At 36.2% G+C, this 17,726-nt stretch overlaps 2 protein-coding genes across 2 annotated transcripts; both read left to right on the forward strand.

The window, feature by feature from the left end:
* The first annotated feature begins 13,637 nt into the window (after nucleotides 1–13,637).
* Nucleotides 13,638–14,002, forward strand: LOC108371530 (discoidin domain-containing receptor 2-like). Its single transcript, XM_017627110.1, has 2 exons — nucleotides 13,638–13,675; nucleotides 13,735–14,002. Exon 2 carries the CDS (start codon nucleotides 13,784–13,786, stop codon nucleotides 14,000–14,002), a length of 219 nt encoding a protein of 72 aa, XP_017482599.1. The 5' UTR covers nucleotides 13,638–13,675; nucleotides 13,735–13,783.
* A 174-nt stretch (nucleotides 14,003–14,176) lies between these two features.
* LOC108371531 (epithelial discoidin domain-containing receptor 1-like) lies at nucleotides 14,177–14,537 on the forward strand (the record flags this gene model as incomplete). The annotated part of the gene is made up of 2 exons (XM_017627111.1): nucleotides 14,177–14,214; nucleotides 14,274–14,537. A coding segment is annotated over exon 2 (215 nt), but the record flags the coding sequence as incomplete, so codon positions are not given.
* Nucleotides 14,538–17,726: the final 3,189 nt, after the last annotated feature.

A 17,726-nucleotide genomic window follows, 5' to 3' on the forward strand; every position in this document is an offset into this window, starting at 1 on the left:
TCTAGTTATACTTAATAAAAAGTAGCTGGAACCAATTTTAAGGTTCCCCTAAAACAAAAAAAATCACACAAAAAAATTTAAGTTTCACAAAAAAATTTAAATTTTATTAAAATTTTTTTTATCAAAATTAATTTTTTTTTTTGTATTTTTAAATTGATTAAAAAAAGTAATAATTTGGTATGCGGTATCATGACCTATTAGGATTTAATATCATAGAATTTGCAATGATTTTTAATAATTTTTTTTTTCGCTGACAGAACCAGTAATTCNTTGAATATTTTAGTGCAAAGTGCAGAGGTAGTAGCAATTTTGACATAAATCGACTCACCTGTTCTAGTTCTACTTAATAAAAAGTAGCTAGAACCAATTTTAAGGTTCCCCTAAAACAAAAAAAAATCACACACAAAAATTTAAGTTTCACAAAAAAAATTTAAATTTTATTAAATTTTTTTTTATCAAAATTAATTGTTTTTTTTTGTATTTTTAAATTGATTAAAAAAAGTAATAATTTGGTATGCGGTATCATGACCTATTAGGATTTAATATCATAAAACTTGCAATGATTTTTAATAATTTTTTTTTTCGCTGACAGAACCAGTAATTCCATATAAAAAAATAGGCTATAAAACTATTTTTAAAACTGTAAAATATTTATAAATATTTTATATATAATAATATATAAATATTTATTTTGTTTCCACATTCTCTGCACTTTGCACTAACAAATTTATAATACATAAATAATAAATAAAAATTCAAAAATCGTGCTCAACAGGTCTCTTGTAAATTTGATATGCTCTCATCTAAAAAAAATCGTTCTGCAGGATTATGAACAGTAAATTCCAGTTTCAAACCACTGTGCAGCAATGAAACTACAGTATCCCTTATCACCAAAAACTTTTCTGCCACAGATGTCATGATGTCAAATGACACTTTGCGAAGAGATGGGTCAGAGCATCAAGAAAACTTAAAACCAGAAGATATTAAATAATTTCGCAATTGCTTTGCCAATGTCCAAGCCCCGCATATAAACAACGCCGCGCTCAAGCGCACCTTGCTTCGGTATCACCATTAACATGTTTTAATCAATCGATAACTTTTGCTCGCCCAACCATTTCATTCAGCCATTTGTCTGCTCAAACATGCTCCTGTTCACAGACGATACATTTTAGATCACTTTAAAAGTCTGTAGTTGCAAAAGTCTACTACAACGTTCCTTTAACTGTACTGCGTAGTGTCTGTTGGCCAAGGATAGCTTTAAGTAACAGCACAGCTTCTGCCTATTCACACCCCATCCTCTGCTATAAAATTTTACTGCTCAACTGGTAATACTAGTACTACAAATTCCTCCAAAATTTCCTCTCAGCAGCCTAAATCAACGTCAGTGCCTAACTGCGTCTACTAGCCTGTCAACTTTTATACAGCTCAATCCCGTTATTACCTAACTTATCCTGTCGCACTTTCCTTGCGCGCTATGTCCAGACTGCTGCACCTTACTCGCTCTCTAACCTGTCCATTCGTATTTACGTGTCTCTGCAATGTGTCCATGTTAATTTTCCATTTTTATCATTCATCTAGCCAACAATAATAAAGCCAGCATCTGCGCCTGCACGTCCTTTGGTAATTTTCATACTTGCATTGTGTTACTTACACACAGACAGACACAGGTGGTCAAGTACATATTTTAAAGCATTGTCTATTGCTTATGTCCATTGTATGTGTCTGCTAACTGTCTATCCAAATGTCCATCAATATTTTATCAGTCTGCCACACATCATAACTGACTTTTTGCTCTTTTATCCTACGAGCACCACCACAAGTGCATGTAGGTACTCATATGCAAATGCAGGAGTTATTTCCTCTCACAAGGTATTATTACAAATTTTTTGTGGCCACATAACCACAACTGCCGGTATTTGCTCATATTCAATTTTACCTGCACCGAACAGCAATGGAATTGGATTATTTTAAATTTCCCTTTGTCATGTGGTTGTTATTATTACCATATATGAACATATGCATACATACATATATGTGTACGTATGTATATAAAGTGACATCATGTTGGTACACTGCTCAAAATGAATGCCAAATATTAAAGCAGTATAATAAAATGTTTAATTGAATTACATATTTAGTTCAAGCTCTGTTTCGGATAGGCATACTAAGCAAAGTTAGAAATTGCAGAGCCTGTTGTAAGTGCAGCCTCACCAACAAGAAGTCAAGTTAACAGACCAAGGGCCTCGCTTATTTGAACCAGCCGTTACTATACTCTCGTCAAAAGCTTACCAGCTCCGGCTATAGTCTACGCGTATTTTATACGGACTGACTTCGCTTAAGATGATCCTCACTAGCTCCTTCTTCTTTTTATTTGGCCCTACCACTGCTTATCGACTTCAGTCACTACAGCAAAACGGCGCCAATTTATATTCGCAATTGCGAAATTAGGCCAGTTATTGACAGGCAACCCTTCTTCCAGGGACTGTTCCTATTGTAATGAGCGCTTTTAGTTTTGTTCTTCACCCAAGAATGGCGGGTCGAAGGATCTATAATCTTCCTTCCATAATGAATATTATATTTACACAGATCCGACATTTGTTTGTTTGGTATACTTGTGGATTCGACAATAAAGAATAGATACACATAGTTTCCAAGAATACTGGTAATCCTCTATAAGAGATGAGCAATTTACGTTCAGAGTCAATACTGCACTTAATGCCCGAGCGCCCCTTGGTACGAAGTATGTAGATTAGATTAGACTTAGTAGAGGAAGCAGGTCACCTAAGTAGTTAGCGCTACCAACAAGTCTTCTAACAACCGCTTGTGGGTAAGAAACCTTACGAAGTAACATTTTCTGAAAGCCATTTAGTTCATAGTCTTCTAGGTATAGTGATCATCGGAAGCGAAATCTTGTTCTATTAAGGGCTTCACAGTGGTAAATAATGTACTCTGCTGTGTTCTGTTCTTCGTGACATTACCTACTCTGGTCAGAGTTAAGAACTCATACCTTAGACAAGTGGCTATTTACCCGGTAATGGCCAGTAAAAAAACCTGTAACAGTTCTTGCTTCATGCCTACTAAGGTGATGGAGTGCTTTGGATGTCCTTGTTGTCCGTATTTTTCCGTTTAGGTTTTGCTTCCTTTTTAATCCAGATATATTTGTGTAGTAGTTTCGTCTGACAGAGTTCTATGGCATATAAATAAAGGGCCCTACGCTCAGGCCTATCCCGCATTTCTGGCGAGAATATCTGCCACTTAATTGGGATTGATTTGACTGTATCTGGGTACACAAATGAGGCAAATCCAGCTCCTCTGTGTGATGGGTTTGCAAAGTAGAAGGCAGTCCTACACCAGATTTGAGACCACCTCGTGCGCTTTCAGTGCGAAGAGCCCCGCTGTGCTCTGAGGATGTTTTCTTTTCAGAGGAGGAAGTATCAAATTCTTTACCCCCTCATTGCGGAACAGTAATCGCAATAAACTTCTTAATGTCTTGTACAGTTTACCTCCGATATTGCGTCGGGAGGCGGTATGATACATATGCTGAATGTCAGTTCATTTCGGATGCAATACGTGAGGTTTTATGCACTTGGCCCACGCCCATATTGTTTTACATGAACACCACTTCTGTCGAGTCACAATTTATATGCATTTAGTACGTATCTGGGTACCCTAAGTAATGACCTTGGTCAGATGTTAGAATGTATGTATAAGTACTTGTGAGTCGCCCCACTTTCTAGATACTGCCTCGGACATCGTTTAATGACATGCACCTATCCCTGAAAGATATAGTTAACTTAGCTTACCCCACGCTGGTGAAAATGTGCTTTCTGCGTTGATACCAAATACTTGTGCTTAAATACCTTGACCAGTCTTGGATATATAAGTATGCAAACCTTCGGCAGATGCAGATCCCACAAAGCCAGTGTGGAGTCCTTCCTCTTTTTCTATAACGCTGAGAGTGGAAGAGTTTATAAGCTCTTCTCCTCCATATTGTCGCTTGAGATGAGTGTTGCTGTAAAAACAAAAACTAGGGCTTCTTTCATGATTACAATGTGTAGAGGAGGCAGGTATAGAAGGGCACTGAGAGCCGCGGATAAGATCATACTCATCGAAATGTGATGCCCAGCAAGGTTGTTCATTGTAATTATGTACTCAACTTGGCCTGCGTTGACTTTACTTTTACCTTCTACCACCAGACGAGCACAGCATAGGTTAGAATGAGCTCGAAGATGGCATCATAAAACGGTGGCATCGCTACACGATTATATACGCTTCTTCTGTTAACTATAGAGGAAGAGGATAAGGACAGTGATTTCGGACAGATTGCAACCAACAGCCGCAGCAACAGCAAATACTATCAGCAGCAGCAGTCTTTTTTGCATCTTAATTTTCTTTTTTATATTTAAGTAACTAAATTTATACTACTCGTTCGCTTCAATAAAACATCATCAACATCATATTTTACATAAATCTGCCTTTCCAGTTTAGGACCTATGCCCCAGTTTCACTCCATTAATTTCCGGCAGGTCCAACTTTTTTTGTTATTCAGCCGCGTAGTTTCTATTCGTAACTCGCCTTAGGCCGAAGCCACGCAATGAGCGACTGCGCAGCATTTATTTCTGAGCAGCGCAGCTCAACCATCCATAAATGCCGCTCATAGGTCGCTTATTGCGTGGCCACTTCAATAGTAAACCATATGTTTTAATTTTAAGCTGCTCACCGCTCAGCCGCTCGCCGCTTTTCTTCTCATTGCGTGACCTCGGCCTTATTCGGGTGGAACATCAATTCCGTCATCATCGATTGTAGACTTGGGTTCGTCTTTTGCACAACTTTCCGTGCTTCTACCATACAGTAGGGTGAAAAAGTTGTCTCTCCATAATCTAAGTACGTTCTGCACATCAGTCTCCAGACCGCCTTAGTTCCTATTACTAAATTTCGCCCTGGTCCTGAAAACTTCCTTAAGCTGCCTTAGTCTCTGATAAAATTTTCTGTCGTTTTTCCTGTCAGCCAGCATTTCAAAAGCGGTTCACTTATTTCGGCCTCTCTCTTTTTATTACCGCAAATACGTCTCGCTTCCCTCTTCACTTTCCTTTAACAGTCCTTATAGCTCGCGTTGCACCTGTAGTGTGGCGGCACCTTTTTTCTCTGCAGCTTCTTGACACTCCTCATCGTATTATTTCTTCTTTCGGGCGCGTGGAAGTCCGACTACTTCCTCGGTAGCGATGCGCAATGACCAAGAAATGTTGTTCCACTGCTCGCGTGTATCGGTCAGTTAAAGAGTATTCTTTTAGAGTAAATGCCGAGTGGCGAATAAATGGGCCATCTCTTGGGATTGCAGCATTTCGCCATTAAGCTTTCCTTTAATTTTTGAGCGCACATTTCTTGCTGCACAGAGGCGAGTGCGTATCTTGCCAGCAACAAAATAGTGGTCCTAGTCGATGTTGGGCCTCGGGGTGTACGTATGTACATCTAAAACTCTGGAAGCGTACCCTCAGTCTATCACAACGTGATCGATTTGATTTCTCGTTTTTCGACTTGGATACAGGCACGTAGCTTGATGTATCTTTTTATGCTATTTACTAGGCTAAATACTGCATACTGCCATGTTTCTGTCCCGGCAAAGACGTTAACCCTCTGCCCGTTGTCGGACGTTTCGTCATAGGGGCGGATTTTTCCGACAGTGGCGCCAAAGATCCCTTCCTTTCCTACAATGGCGTTGAAGTCGCCAAGCACCACTTTGATATCATGATGCAGGCAACGCTCATATATGCGCTCCAAGCGGTCCTTGGACGCTTCGTCCTTCTCTCCCTTAGGGACGTGGACGCAAATCAGCGAGATATTGAATAATCTTGCATTAATACGGATAGTGGCGAGAAGTTCGTCCACCGTGATGAATGACAGTACCTACTTGACGACGGATTCTCTCTCCCACCACAAATCCAACACCGAATCTGCGCTCCTTTATATGGCAACTGTAGTAGACGTCTCAATGCGCCACACATTTCTTGTCTTGCCCCTTCCAATGCATTTTTTGGATCGCGGTAAAGCTGAATTTTGCCCTTACGGTCATCAATCTGCCGAGCAGATGCAACTTCACCATTAAGAGTACGGACATTCCAGGTGCATGCGGCAGTCCCTCAAATCGTGGTCCTTTAAACGTTTGCCGTGGTCGTCATCAAAAGTTGGAGTCTCATCCGAGGCTTTGTGTTGATTCTTAACTAGAATACGATTTTACGTCGCGGGTGCCGAACTCAGCGCACAACTCATTGCTGGGAAGTGAAACAATTGGGTAACCTGAATATCGATTTCTACAGTAAATGGTTTACCAGATACTTTGCTACATTTAAAATAAATATAGATCTTATATATGTGCACATGTATGTACCATGGAGTCCAATTCTAATATATTTATTACTAACTTGCAACCACTTTTGTGACGCTTTTGTACAAGACTGTCCATCAATATGATTTTTAATATATAGTTGTATGAGCGCATATGCATCTATGAGTATGCATGTGCATTTAAAGAGTAGGTATATTTGAAACCGCACATTTGACTTCTGTCAAATATTACAATTTCAATAAAGCCACTCAAGAGCCTCGTTGACGAAACCGCACCGCACTTAACCGTGTGCAATATGCAGCCGGGTAACCACAACCGACTCAACTCGATTTTGAATTTGATTCTCACAGGATATGACAAAATATTAAAGAACAAAAAACAAAAATGGCAAATGCAACTTCGATGGTGCGATATTTATATATATGTATATACTTATATTTATATACCGTCAACTGAAATGCAAAAAGACGTAAAAACATCGAAACTGAAATGGAAAAAGTCGTGACTAAAATTTTTTATTTTTTTTTTTTATTAAATGATGTTGGAGTTGTAATTCGATGAAATCAAAAAATGCATTTTGAATTTTTTTATTAGTTACGACTTTTTGAATTTCAGCGACGATATTTGTTACGTCTTTTTGCATTTCAGGTGACGATATATATGTATGTATATTAGACCAAGTCAAAAAACAAAAAAGAAATTGCAATGCGACGGGTACCCGACTCAAATATTTGTATTTGTTATAGTAAAGGCCTTCCATGAATTTCCACTCTCTACGTTAATTGTAAGAGGTGCCACATCGAGCGTTATTTTTTCCATAGGAATAACACGTAAGAAAGTTAATTCTCTTTTGAGGTCCATATATTATTTTCTAAGAACAATCAAAATGTCGGAAACTGTAAGAATAGATTGATTAAATATACGCCATTTAAATGTTCTACAGGCTCAGATACTTCTTTCGAAACAGGGCAAGCTAAAGAAAACCGATTTAAAATAGTAATTTTGGTAATTAAGAACCTGAGCCTGCATAATATTTAAATGACATGTAATCAATGTATTCTTATAGTTTCGAGCATTTTTTTTTGATCCTAGAAAATAATATTGAACTCAAAAGAGAAGAGATTATTTTTTTTTTTGAAAAAAAGAAAAATAAGTGCTCCATGTGGCACCTCTCAAAATTATTGTAGATAGAGGATATTCATGGAGGATCATTACTATAGGAAATACTAAAAGTCAGGTTTTGGTCGTATGGTCGGACTTTGTTTGACTTACTCTAATTAACATACATACATGCATACATATGTACGCATATGTACGCTTAGTACATATACATATGGGTATTTCCAGAAAGGAGTCAACTATTTAAAAGCAAAAAATCAACTAAATACACCTAGGCCAAACTTGCCAATCGATAGTTACATGTTTTATCTATCCTGTACTAAAATTTTTTACTAATCGGTCTATTACATAGCAAGTTATTAACGATTTTCTCTATCTGCTTTTCCTACTAAAATGAATTTTTTTGTAGAAAACACGTTTTGCTTAAAGCTTCTTTGATTGCAATAGAAATTGATAAAGAATTGAAAACTTATGTAAAAGTTTAGTACATCCTATGGTGTTTTAAGTGTGGTATCAAAAATTATTTAAAAAGTTGTGACGATTGGTCTTAAGTGAAGTCAAAAACTTCTTTTTTCAAAACGAAATATACTGGTACTGTTACCTTTGCTTGCAAAAATTTTAACACAAGAGCTACTGGCATAATAATTTTCTAGAACATTCATATAATTACACCGTTATACTAAGATATCGATTTCATTAAAAAAATCAACAGTATTTCTAGAGCATGTTTAGGTCGCTAAATGTAAATATGTGCTTCAATTTTGAAAAATTCTACTGGCTAAAATTTGGAAAACAGTATTTTCCAGGATAGGTTGCCAAATTTTTTTTTTTTGTAACGGAAGCTTACATAGCTTTGAACTTGAAGAATAAGAACCAGTTATGTATAAAAAATTTTAGGTTTAAAGAAATAAGCAGATATTTAAAAAAAAAATTTATTAAATTTGTTTACAAAATTTTTTTTTGTAAACCAAACATTTTTGACCATATAATTGTTAAATTTCACGTAACGAGCAGTGTTGCCGCTTTGCAATTATACCTTTCATGAGCATGAAATGGTATTATAACTTTGGTCCGATGTTTGTAAGTACCAGAATAAGAAGAGATAGACCCATTAAAATGTATACTTAAATGATCAGAACGGCGAGCTGAGTCGATTTAGCCATGTCCGTCTGTCCGTCTGTCTGTCTGTCTGTTTTGCAATACTACCATTCATTAACAACAGAATATACAGTGAAAATAATAAAGATCGGCTCACTTTTACATATAGCTGATATAACTACTCCATCTATGCAGCTAGAAACATGAAATTTCGCACTATTTTCATTCATTGTCAACAGAAAGTTTACAGTAAAATTAACAAAGATCGGGTCACCATAATCTGTTTATTGCCCCCATAAAACTGATCGTTTAGACATGGGGTTTTACTGTAAAACCTCTTTATTTGGACAGCTAAAACAGATAAATTTCGTAAGCTATTTTATTAATAATAATACAAAGTCTACTGAGAAAATCGCGAAAATTTATGCTGTATGAGCTTTATCTCTTATACCACTTCATTGTTCAGATACCAGTCTTTGCGATATATCTCCTTTATGTAGGAAAGGTAAGCTAAACCCATTAAATTGTGTTACCGGTTTACGTACCAATCACACAGCAGTGAAAATCACTTAGATTGGTGCTATATAAGGTATATCTTCCATACCTCTGATTGTTTAGATATGATTTTTTATATTTGTATCTATTTCTGCTGTGAATTTATAACTATTTTCAAATGCAGTAATCTGTTAAAGTAAAATTTTCACATGCTTGTGAAAGGTATGAAGAATTCGGCATAGCCGAAGACAGCGCTGCTCTTATTTGTTTTTAACTAAGATTGATACTTTTTTCTTTCATTATCAAATTTGTTCATTTTCATTTCGATTCTGTCCTTAATGTTTGATTCAGTACAGTAGATCCTCCCCTCGCATATGTCAATATAGGCTCGTTCTGATGACATCTTAGGAAGTTGCCCGTAAGAGTATTCAGAGGAAATGACATTTCTTTTCTATTTAATCCTAAGTGTGCGTTTCCTGTTATAGAAGGACAGCTAATCCTGGAAGTTTGGCAGGGTGAAAGGTTATTCCAGCGTTTGTTGGCTAATGTTAGAGAATGGTGTAATCTCTAACAAACCGTTTAATAGTGACTATAGCTAGTGTGGCACTGTGTCTCGCCGCACAAATATTTAATTTTTGCAAAAACCTGACTTTTAATATCTTGCTAAATCTCACCATCAGTTTTCGAAAACAATTTCCGAACACAAAAAAATATATATGTACATATATAAAAATTTCTCGAATACGTAGCTTATTTCATGTATAGACGCCATAAAAAAAATTTGAAGCGTATCGGAGATATGACATCATGTTTTTACGAAATCCATCCGACTTAAAAAGAATGGCTCATATGTATACAGTATACTGAAAAGAATGTGTTAGGATGGTACGCCCGTAACGCAGGAAATGCCCATATGTATGTATGTATGTAGAGTAATAAGTTAATATGCCTCCATCTGTGTGAATGCTGTTGTGCGTATGGACACCCGCTTCCATGGCATGTGTTGGCCATTTTAGTGCAACTATGAGCATGTTAATTATTTCACATATCCTGTTTTGTCGCAACAAGGATAACGGTCATAATGCACTTTGAGGTTTTATGACCGCAACACAATTTTATATGCTGCCGCAATGTGACACACAACGACCATATCACAACTTGATCGGCATTCGAGCAAGCAGCAAAGAGTCAAGAGACGAACCAAATTCGTTGAGTATAGAGCACATATACATATATATATATATATATATATATATATATATATATACATATATGTTTATATGCAAGCTAGCAGTTATACTATAGGTACATGCGAGTATTGCAGGTCGTTTGGCAGCTGCAAAATTGCTATCATTCCACAACAAATGTCTTTTTCACATCCTTCTCCTGCTCTGACGCATTGCGCTCTTCGGGCTGGCCTACAATGCAATTGTGTTCGTTGGTGTGTGTGTGTGCCTATTCGGTATACCTGAGTGTGTGTGTGTGTGTGTGCATATTTGATTTCATATTATGACAGCTCGGTTTTGTGCACAGACAACATTTGGTATTAAATCATCATCAAAAATTGCAATGAAATGCATTTTCATTATGATTATGAAATTTGTGGAAAAAATAAAAATATTAAAAGATATTTGACAATTTAATAATTTTAATGCAACCGACAGCTGGCACGGCATATCATATAGTAAATAATAAAGTACTGAGGTTATAAATATAAAATATTTACGATGTTCTGAAATAGAATGAAATAACAAATGAAGTAGAATACTTGAAATGAAATAAGATAAAATGAAATAAAGTAAATAATTTAATTCGTGTAAGGACTTCGTAGCGTAAACTTGTGTTTGGATCGTAGATTCCGGATCTGTATATCATTTGCCTAGATCACGTAATTTGCCCAAGATATTTTCATTTTAAGTTTGCATTGCATTGATTGAAAAAATAATCAAACTTTAGCATGGAAATTGTTACGCATATTTACGCCATGTGCGAGTATGTACGAGGTAGTCACCGTACGATGTGGCGTATGAGTAACATTATTTCCTAGCCACATTTCATTCAAAACTTGTTCATTTAACGATCGATTTTCATCGTTGTAGCTTTATTTTGTTTTTTAAGAACAGGCTTCAATACAAATTTAAAAAAACTAAAAAATATTTCGCTAGTTTAGAGAGAAAAGTTGCTAAGTCCCATTTTAAAGATTTTACAGGAGGGGAAAAAACCAGGGCTGCAAACCACTCCAAAAAATGGTGCGGTTCTGTTCAGTTGCTTATCCGCTTAGAAAAATCTTGGTGCATGGGTATTCCCGAACCGCGGTTCGGTTCGGTTCAAATGGTTCAATTTTTTTTTTATGGTAAAGGATACAAATCTTACAAAACTATGTATATAAAAATAAAAAGCTTTATTATTGAGATCAAATTCAAACATCCACATTTATAGTAGTGGAAAAATAAATAGTGACGCGAAATTTTAACAATTATGGCCATATTTTTGTTTTATTTAAGGTTTACTTTTTTTATTATAGTTCATCGTCCAAGTTTAAAACTTTGTCAAAAAAATTGTGAAAATTCTGCAAATTTTCATCGAAGTTGCAAACTTTTTAATAAGAATTTCTACTAACAATTTTTAAGGTTCAAGTTGATTTTTGGCAAATTTTTCCCGGATTTGATTTTTTTGCTGGCGGTTATATGCATTTTCTTCCACATNGTATAGTTCATCGTCCAAGTTTAAAACTTTGTCAAAAAAATTGTGAAAATTCTGCAAATTTTCATCCAAGTTGCAAACTTTTTAATAAGAATTTCTACTAAAAATTTTTAAGGTTAAGTTGATTTTTGGCAAATTTTTCCCGGATTTGATTTTTTTGCTGGCGGTTATATGCATTTTCTTCCACATAAAACATTTCTAGCATTTTTTATATGGATGAAATTATAACTCACAGAGATGCCATTAAACTCAAAATATTTGCAGTTTTACTATAGGGTTGCATTTTTTGGCAAAGTTGTGTAATACAAAACTTGAAAAATGCTTAAATAAGTGAATTTCAAACCGAACCGAACGATTTTTTGGAGTGGTTTTCGGTGCGGTATTGGCATTTAAAAATAAAAATGGTTCGGTTCGTGGTTCGGTTCGAAGCCCGAAAAACAGCGACGGTTCGGTTCAAAAACCGGTTTGCGGCCCTGGAAAAACTTCTGATAGCAATTTTCTTCACTGACCAACTCTGGAAAAACGGTATACCTGCCCGCAATGTACGACTCTATCTTAAGTTCGCGTGTTTCGGCGTTTTTTGTCATTTTAAAACTTGAGATTTTCCTTACAGTGTACAAAGGCCCAAAAGGAAATCAAAATTATAGAGGGAATTGAATATGGTAAGGCAGTGATCTTTAGTGAACTTAAAGTACGACCCTATATTGGTCATTGACAGGGCCGTGGAGAGGAAATCCGGCCCTGGAGGAAATTTCGATTGTACGCNCAAAAAAGGTTCGGTTCGTGGTTCGGTTCGAAGCCCGAAAAACAGCGACGGTTCGGTTCAAAAACCGGTTTGCAGCCCTGGAAAAACATCTGATAGCAATTTTCTTCACTGACCAACTCTGGAAAAATGGTATACATGCCCGCAATGAACGACTCAATCTTAAGTTCGCGTGTTTCGGCGTTTTTTGTCATTTTAAAACTTGAGATTTTCCTTACAGTGTACATAGGCCCAAAAGGAAATCAAAATTATAGAGGGAATTGAATATGGTAAGGCAGTGATCTTTAGTGAACTTAAAGTACGACCCTATATTGGTCATTGGCAGGGCCGTGGAGAGGAAATCCGGCCCTGGAGGAAATTTCGATTGTACGCCCCTGTCACCTCCCATAACCACCTCCTCTCCCTTCCACCCACAATTTATTTTTTCCGGTGTAAAATTATATAGGAATCCCATTGCAGTGACGAGGCAAAGGCTTTTAGGATAGCAGCGTAGTCAGGTTCTTTGCCAGCTCTCCAAAAATTACATAGCCATTCCTGAAATTCGGCTCTGGGTTGAGCAAGAACGATACTATTTAGTTTTTTATTTCGAGTTTGGAATCATCAGGGTACAAAACTTGAGTTTATTTTCACATATTATTACTTTACTGGGCTTTATGAAGGTCAGCATTGAGTCTGTGAGTTTTACTTCGGAATCATTTATGAAAAATTTAAGGAAACCCAAATGACCCCTTAAGTTCCCAATTTTCACGCCCTGAGCGTTTCAGGATAGAAGCAGCATTTTTTACGTTTTACTTAATCAAGCTTCACGTTTATCCAAGCATCAATATTTCGTAAGCTTTTAGCTCTATGTCCCCTTGTTGCGGTCATCAATTTAGAATATGCTGCTATGCTTTATTTTCTGTTTCAGAAATGTCTCCGACTTTACGGAATTTACCAAGCTTTTTCTGTTCTCGAGCTAGCACCTCTATGTGTGTTGTGGCGCTAATGACTAATATGGCAGGCCCCGACACCATTCGGTATGCTTACGCTACACAAAGCGTTGCCTTGTGATGCAGCAAAGATCACTGCTTTTCCTGTTGTGTTTTAAATTTGTTAGTTATTTGAACGTCAAGCCATATATATGAGTACCGCTTATTTCTAAAATACATATGTAGGTAAATAAATATAATGTTCTAATTTTTTATATATTTGTACGTCTTCCTCTCTCCTCCAGCGCCAACTTGGTTGCGGTCGCTACGCTCCGACCCGGCGCACCCGAACATATGCGCAAAGAATTTCGCAGCAAGGCGAAACAACTGGCGCGTCTCAACGATCCAAATGTGGCGCATTTACTAGGCGCTTGCCTGCGTGATGAGCCCATTTGCATGGTATTCGATTACTCTGAATGTTTGGGTGATTTGAATCAATTCCTACAGGAGCATGTAGCCGAAACGACGCACAGCCTACAGGCGGGTATTATGACGAATAAGAGCTTAAGGTGAGTATGATTATAGANTAGCACCTCTATGTGTGTTGTGGCGCTAATGGCTAATATGGCTGGCCCGGACACCATTCGGTATGCTTACGCTACACAAAGCGTTGCCTTGTGATGCAGCAAAGATCACTGCTTTTCCTGTTGTGTTTTAAATTTGTTAGTTATTTGAACGTCAAGCCATATATATGAGTACCGCTTATTTCTAAAATACATATGTAGGTAAATAAATATAATGTTCTAATTTTTTATATATTTGTACGTCTTCCTCTCTCCTCCAGCGCCAACTTGGTTGCGGTCGCTACGCTCCGACCCGGCGCACCCGAACATATGCGCAAAGAATTTCGCAGCAAGGCGAAACAACTGGCGCGTCTCAACGATCCAAATGTGGCGCATTTACTAGGCGCTTGCCTGCGTGATGAGCCCATTTGCATGGTATTCGATTACTCTGAATGTTTGGGTGATTTGAATCAATTCCTACAGGAGCATGTAGCCGAAACGACGCACAGCCTACAGGCGGGTATTATGACGAATAAGAGCTTAAGGTGAGTATGATTATAGAGGTAGCAGATCAAATTTAGTATTTAAGTTTAGCAAAACCTCGTTTTCCTCTATAAGGCTATTTTGATGATTGTAGATATTAAAGAAAAATACAATGACCGTAATAAGATTGAGTACACAAAATTATTTCGTTAGATTCATAAATCAAGGGATCGGCATATTCGTTTTATAATCTGCTGCGGATTTGCATTTCATTTCCTTAATTTGCTGAATGGCAGGTTCATTTCAGAAAGAGTGATCCAAGGTTTCAATTCATTCTTCGTTTGGATTTCTTTTCTGCTGAGCTTAACATATGCCTATTACTTAAGATATCTGCAACGTGTAGAAACATAAGTTAGTTTTATAAGAAATACTCCAAATATTAGCTTCAATATTTTTCAAACTATTCCGTGGTTGCCTTGCAAAATTTTCAGGGAAATTATGCGCAATAATTTACGTGCGATAATCAAAAGCTCATGCCGCTGCAAGTGTAGTTTTGACAGTTTACAGAAACAGAAGTGTTGATGGGAATAATAGCTGCGTATTCCTTCTTAAATCCTTCGATAGACCTTTTCTTTAGTGTTGGTTCAGCAGCTACTTAAATGGAACCTTACGGCCACAAGGAATGAATGGCTAAATTCTACATAGTTTCTTGCAATAAAGCAAATTCACTGGTATTCCGTATACTATGTTCAAAAGTAATCGTAGTCTCTCCATAGGTGTACCTCAAAATCGAGGAGTCGGTGCCGACTTTTATTCATTCCTAGGTCTGTCAAAAGACTTTTGACTTTCATATAAGATGCCGATTATGTAGTAATCCTCCATAATGTAGTGGTGGATAGTACCAAAAAATGTGAAGAATAATCAAACAAATATTCCGGTTTCTCTAATCAATTGATGACCTCCAAGCTTTTTTATATATTTCATCAACATATATGAACCGTCAACCAACAAACACAATTGCGGCGCACTACGACTTTCGTCAGTTGTCATTTTTTTTTATTGATTTGAAAATTTTCATTAAAATTAAATATTTTTTCGGTACGTCATGTATGTAGATTTTCTGGAAAAAAATAGGTGAAAACATTAGCAAACTTGTGAAAATAATAAAAAATACTACAATCAACACTCAATCAAATTGTACCGTTCCCGCTGGGCAGTAGAAATATAAATAAATTGAAATCAACCGAAAAACGTCGGTGGTAAAAACGCTGCCGCCGCAATTATGGACCATTCCATATGCCTTTGTGAGTTTGAATTTTGACAGCGATTAACCGTCGACCGCTTTACCGTCCTCCGCTGCAATTCCGGGTCGAGCTCAAAGCGAGTACAATGGGTGCAATCTAAGAAGCGAAAAAGCTGGAGTATTTTCATTGGAAAAGCGCAGTTGTAAAGGTGCCGTTAGTAAATCCAGATACGGATTTGTTATAGACCAGTACTCATTCGCATTGACCGATGAGTGTTACTTCTGGTTTTTTTTTTTGTTTACCTGCCAAACGTGGTAGAGAAATTTCTACTCCTAGATCGGTTGTAATCTAACGCCTAGTTATAGCAGCACACAATTAATACGCAGACTTTCTTGTGAGAAAGTATCCCAGTGGAAGTTATAGAAAGGCGTTGGAAGGGATGGGAAGGCATTGGCAGGGATAGGAATGCACTGGAAGGGATACGAGGGCACTGGAAGGGATAGGCAGGCAGTGGAAGTTATAGGAACGCATTGTAAGGGATATAAAGGCATTGGAAGGGAAAGGAACGCATTGAAAGGGATACGAAGACATTGGAAGGGATAGAACGGCATTGGAAGGGTAAGGAATGTAATGGAAGGGATACGAACGCTGCCGACAATCAGCTATTTTTTAAAGACCGGAAAAATTTTAATTTTTTCGCAGTAGTTGGCTCTGCTCAAGCATTCAGATTACTAAGTTGATTCAGAATGCAACCAGTACTGTAGAGCTGTAGGGGACTAATAGAGACTTTTTAAAACAATGAAAGGTAAAAAAGAAAAAAAAAATCATTTTTAAAAGAGGAAAACATAATTAAAAATCGGTTTATAAAAATTTAACTAAATACACAAAACTAAAATATTTTTGATTTTAAAACCATAAAATCTGAAAGGAAATAAAAAAATACATTTATCTTTGAAATAATCTACAAATAAATGAAGAATTAGAAAATAAAAAAATAAATAAAATAATTTTCTAACAAATAAATGAAATTAAAAGAATATTTTTCTTTTTAATACAATAAAATCTAAAAACTAAATTAAAAATAAAAGCAAATCAAATTAAAAAATAAAATTTAATAAAAAAATAAAAATAAATGAAATATGTTACTAAAAATTAGAAGCAATTAATTTTTTTAATTTTTTTAAACAAAAAAAAAATTGAAATACTTTATTAAAAAAGAAGAAATTTAAATTTAAAAATTAAATAAATACATAAAAGCAAATTTTTTTAAATTAAAATAAAACAATAGAATGTGGAAATTAAGTTAAAAAAGCAGAAATATTAAATGAAAAAAAAAAATCACTGCCCGAGAATTCGAACCTTGGATCTCTCTCTTTCAAACTATTATGCCTTCCTTTTAGTTGTCGTACAAAAGATCTTACTATCTTAGCCAGAATTACCCTGTTATTCAATACAAGTTAAGGTTATTCTTCTATTTAGATGCAATTCGACTTGCAGTGCCCATACTTATTTTTCAACCAATTTTTGACCAAAAAATATTGTCGTCTGTCGTGGCCGATAGGTAAGAGGTGTGTACTACGATGAGGAATTGTTCATTCCTGCTGGTTGTACCATTTTGGTCGGCCATTTTTCTTTTACCTTACTGCCAGCAAATGAGATAACCCGCGAGTCTTTTGCGTAGAAATAATTATCCTTATGACTTTAAAATTAACAAATGCTGAGACCTCAAATTGTAACGCCTTAAACTAACATAAATAAATGTACACAACTACTTAAACACATACAAAATTTCAAAATAACCAAATCAAATTTCTAACAAATTTTTCATTTCATTTCTTGCTTTACATCCTCTGCGCTTTATCTTGTTTCCGACTTCCGTTTGGCTGATGACATCAACGACGNTGCAAATTTGTTGCCATTTTTTTAAGTTTCATACAAATTTTTAAACTTGGGTTTATATGGAGTTTGTTAGAGAAAGAACTGTATTTTAATTGAAAATTCTTAAAA

Source organism: Rhagoletis zephyria, unplaced genomic scaffold (assembly GCF_001687245.7).
Source record: "Rhagoletis zephyria isolate East Lansing unplaced genomic scaffold, Rhagoletis_zephyria_1.1 Rzeph_scaffold_05042, whole genome shotgun sequence".
Classification (NCBI taxonomy): domain Eukaryota; kingdom Metazoa; phylum Arthropoda; class Insecta; order Diptera; family Tephritidae; genus Rhagoletis; species Rhagoletis zephyria.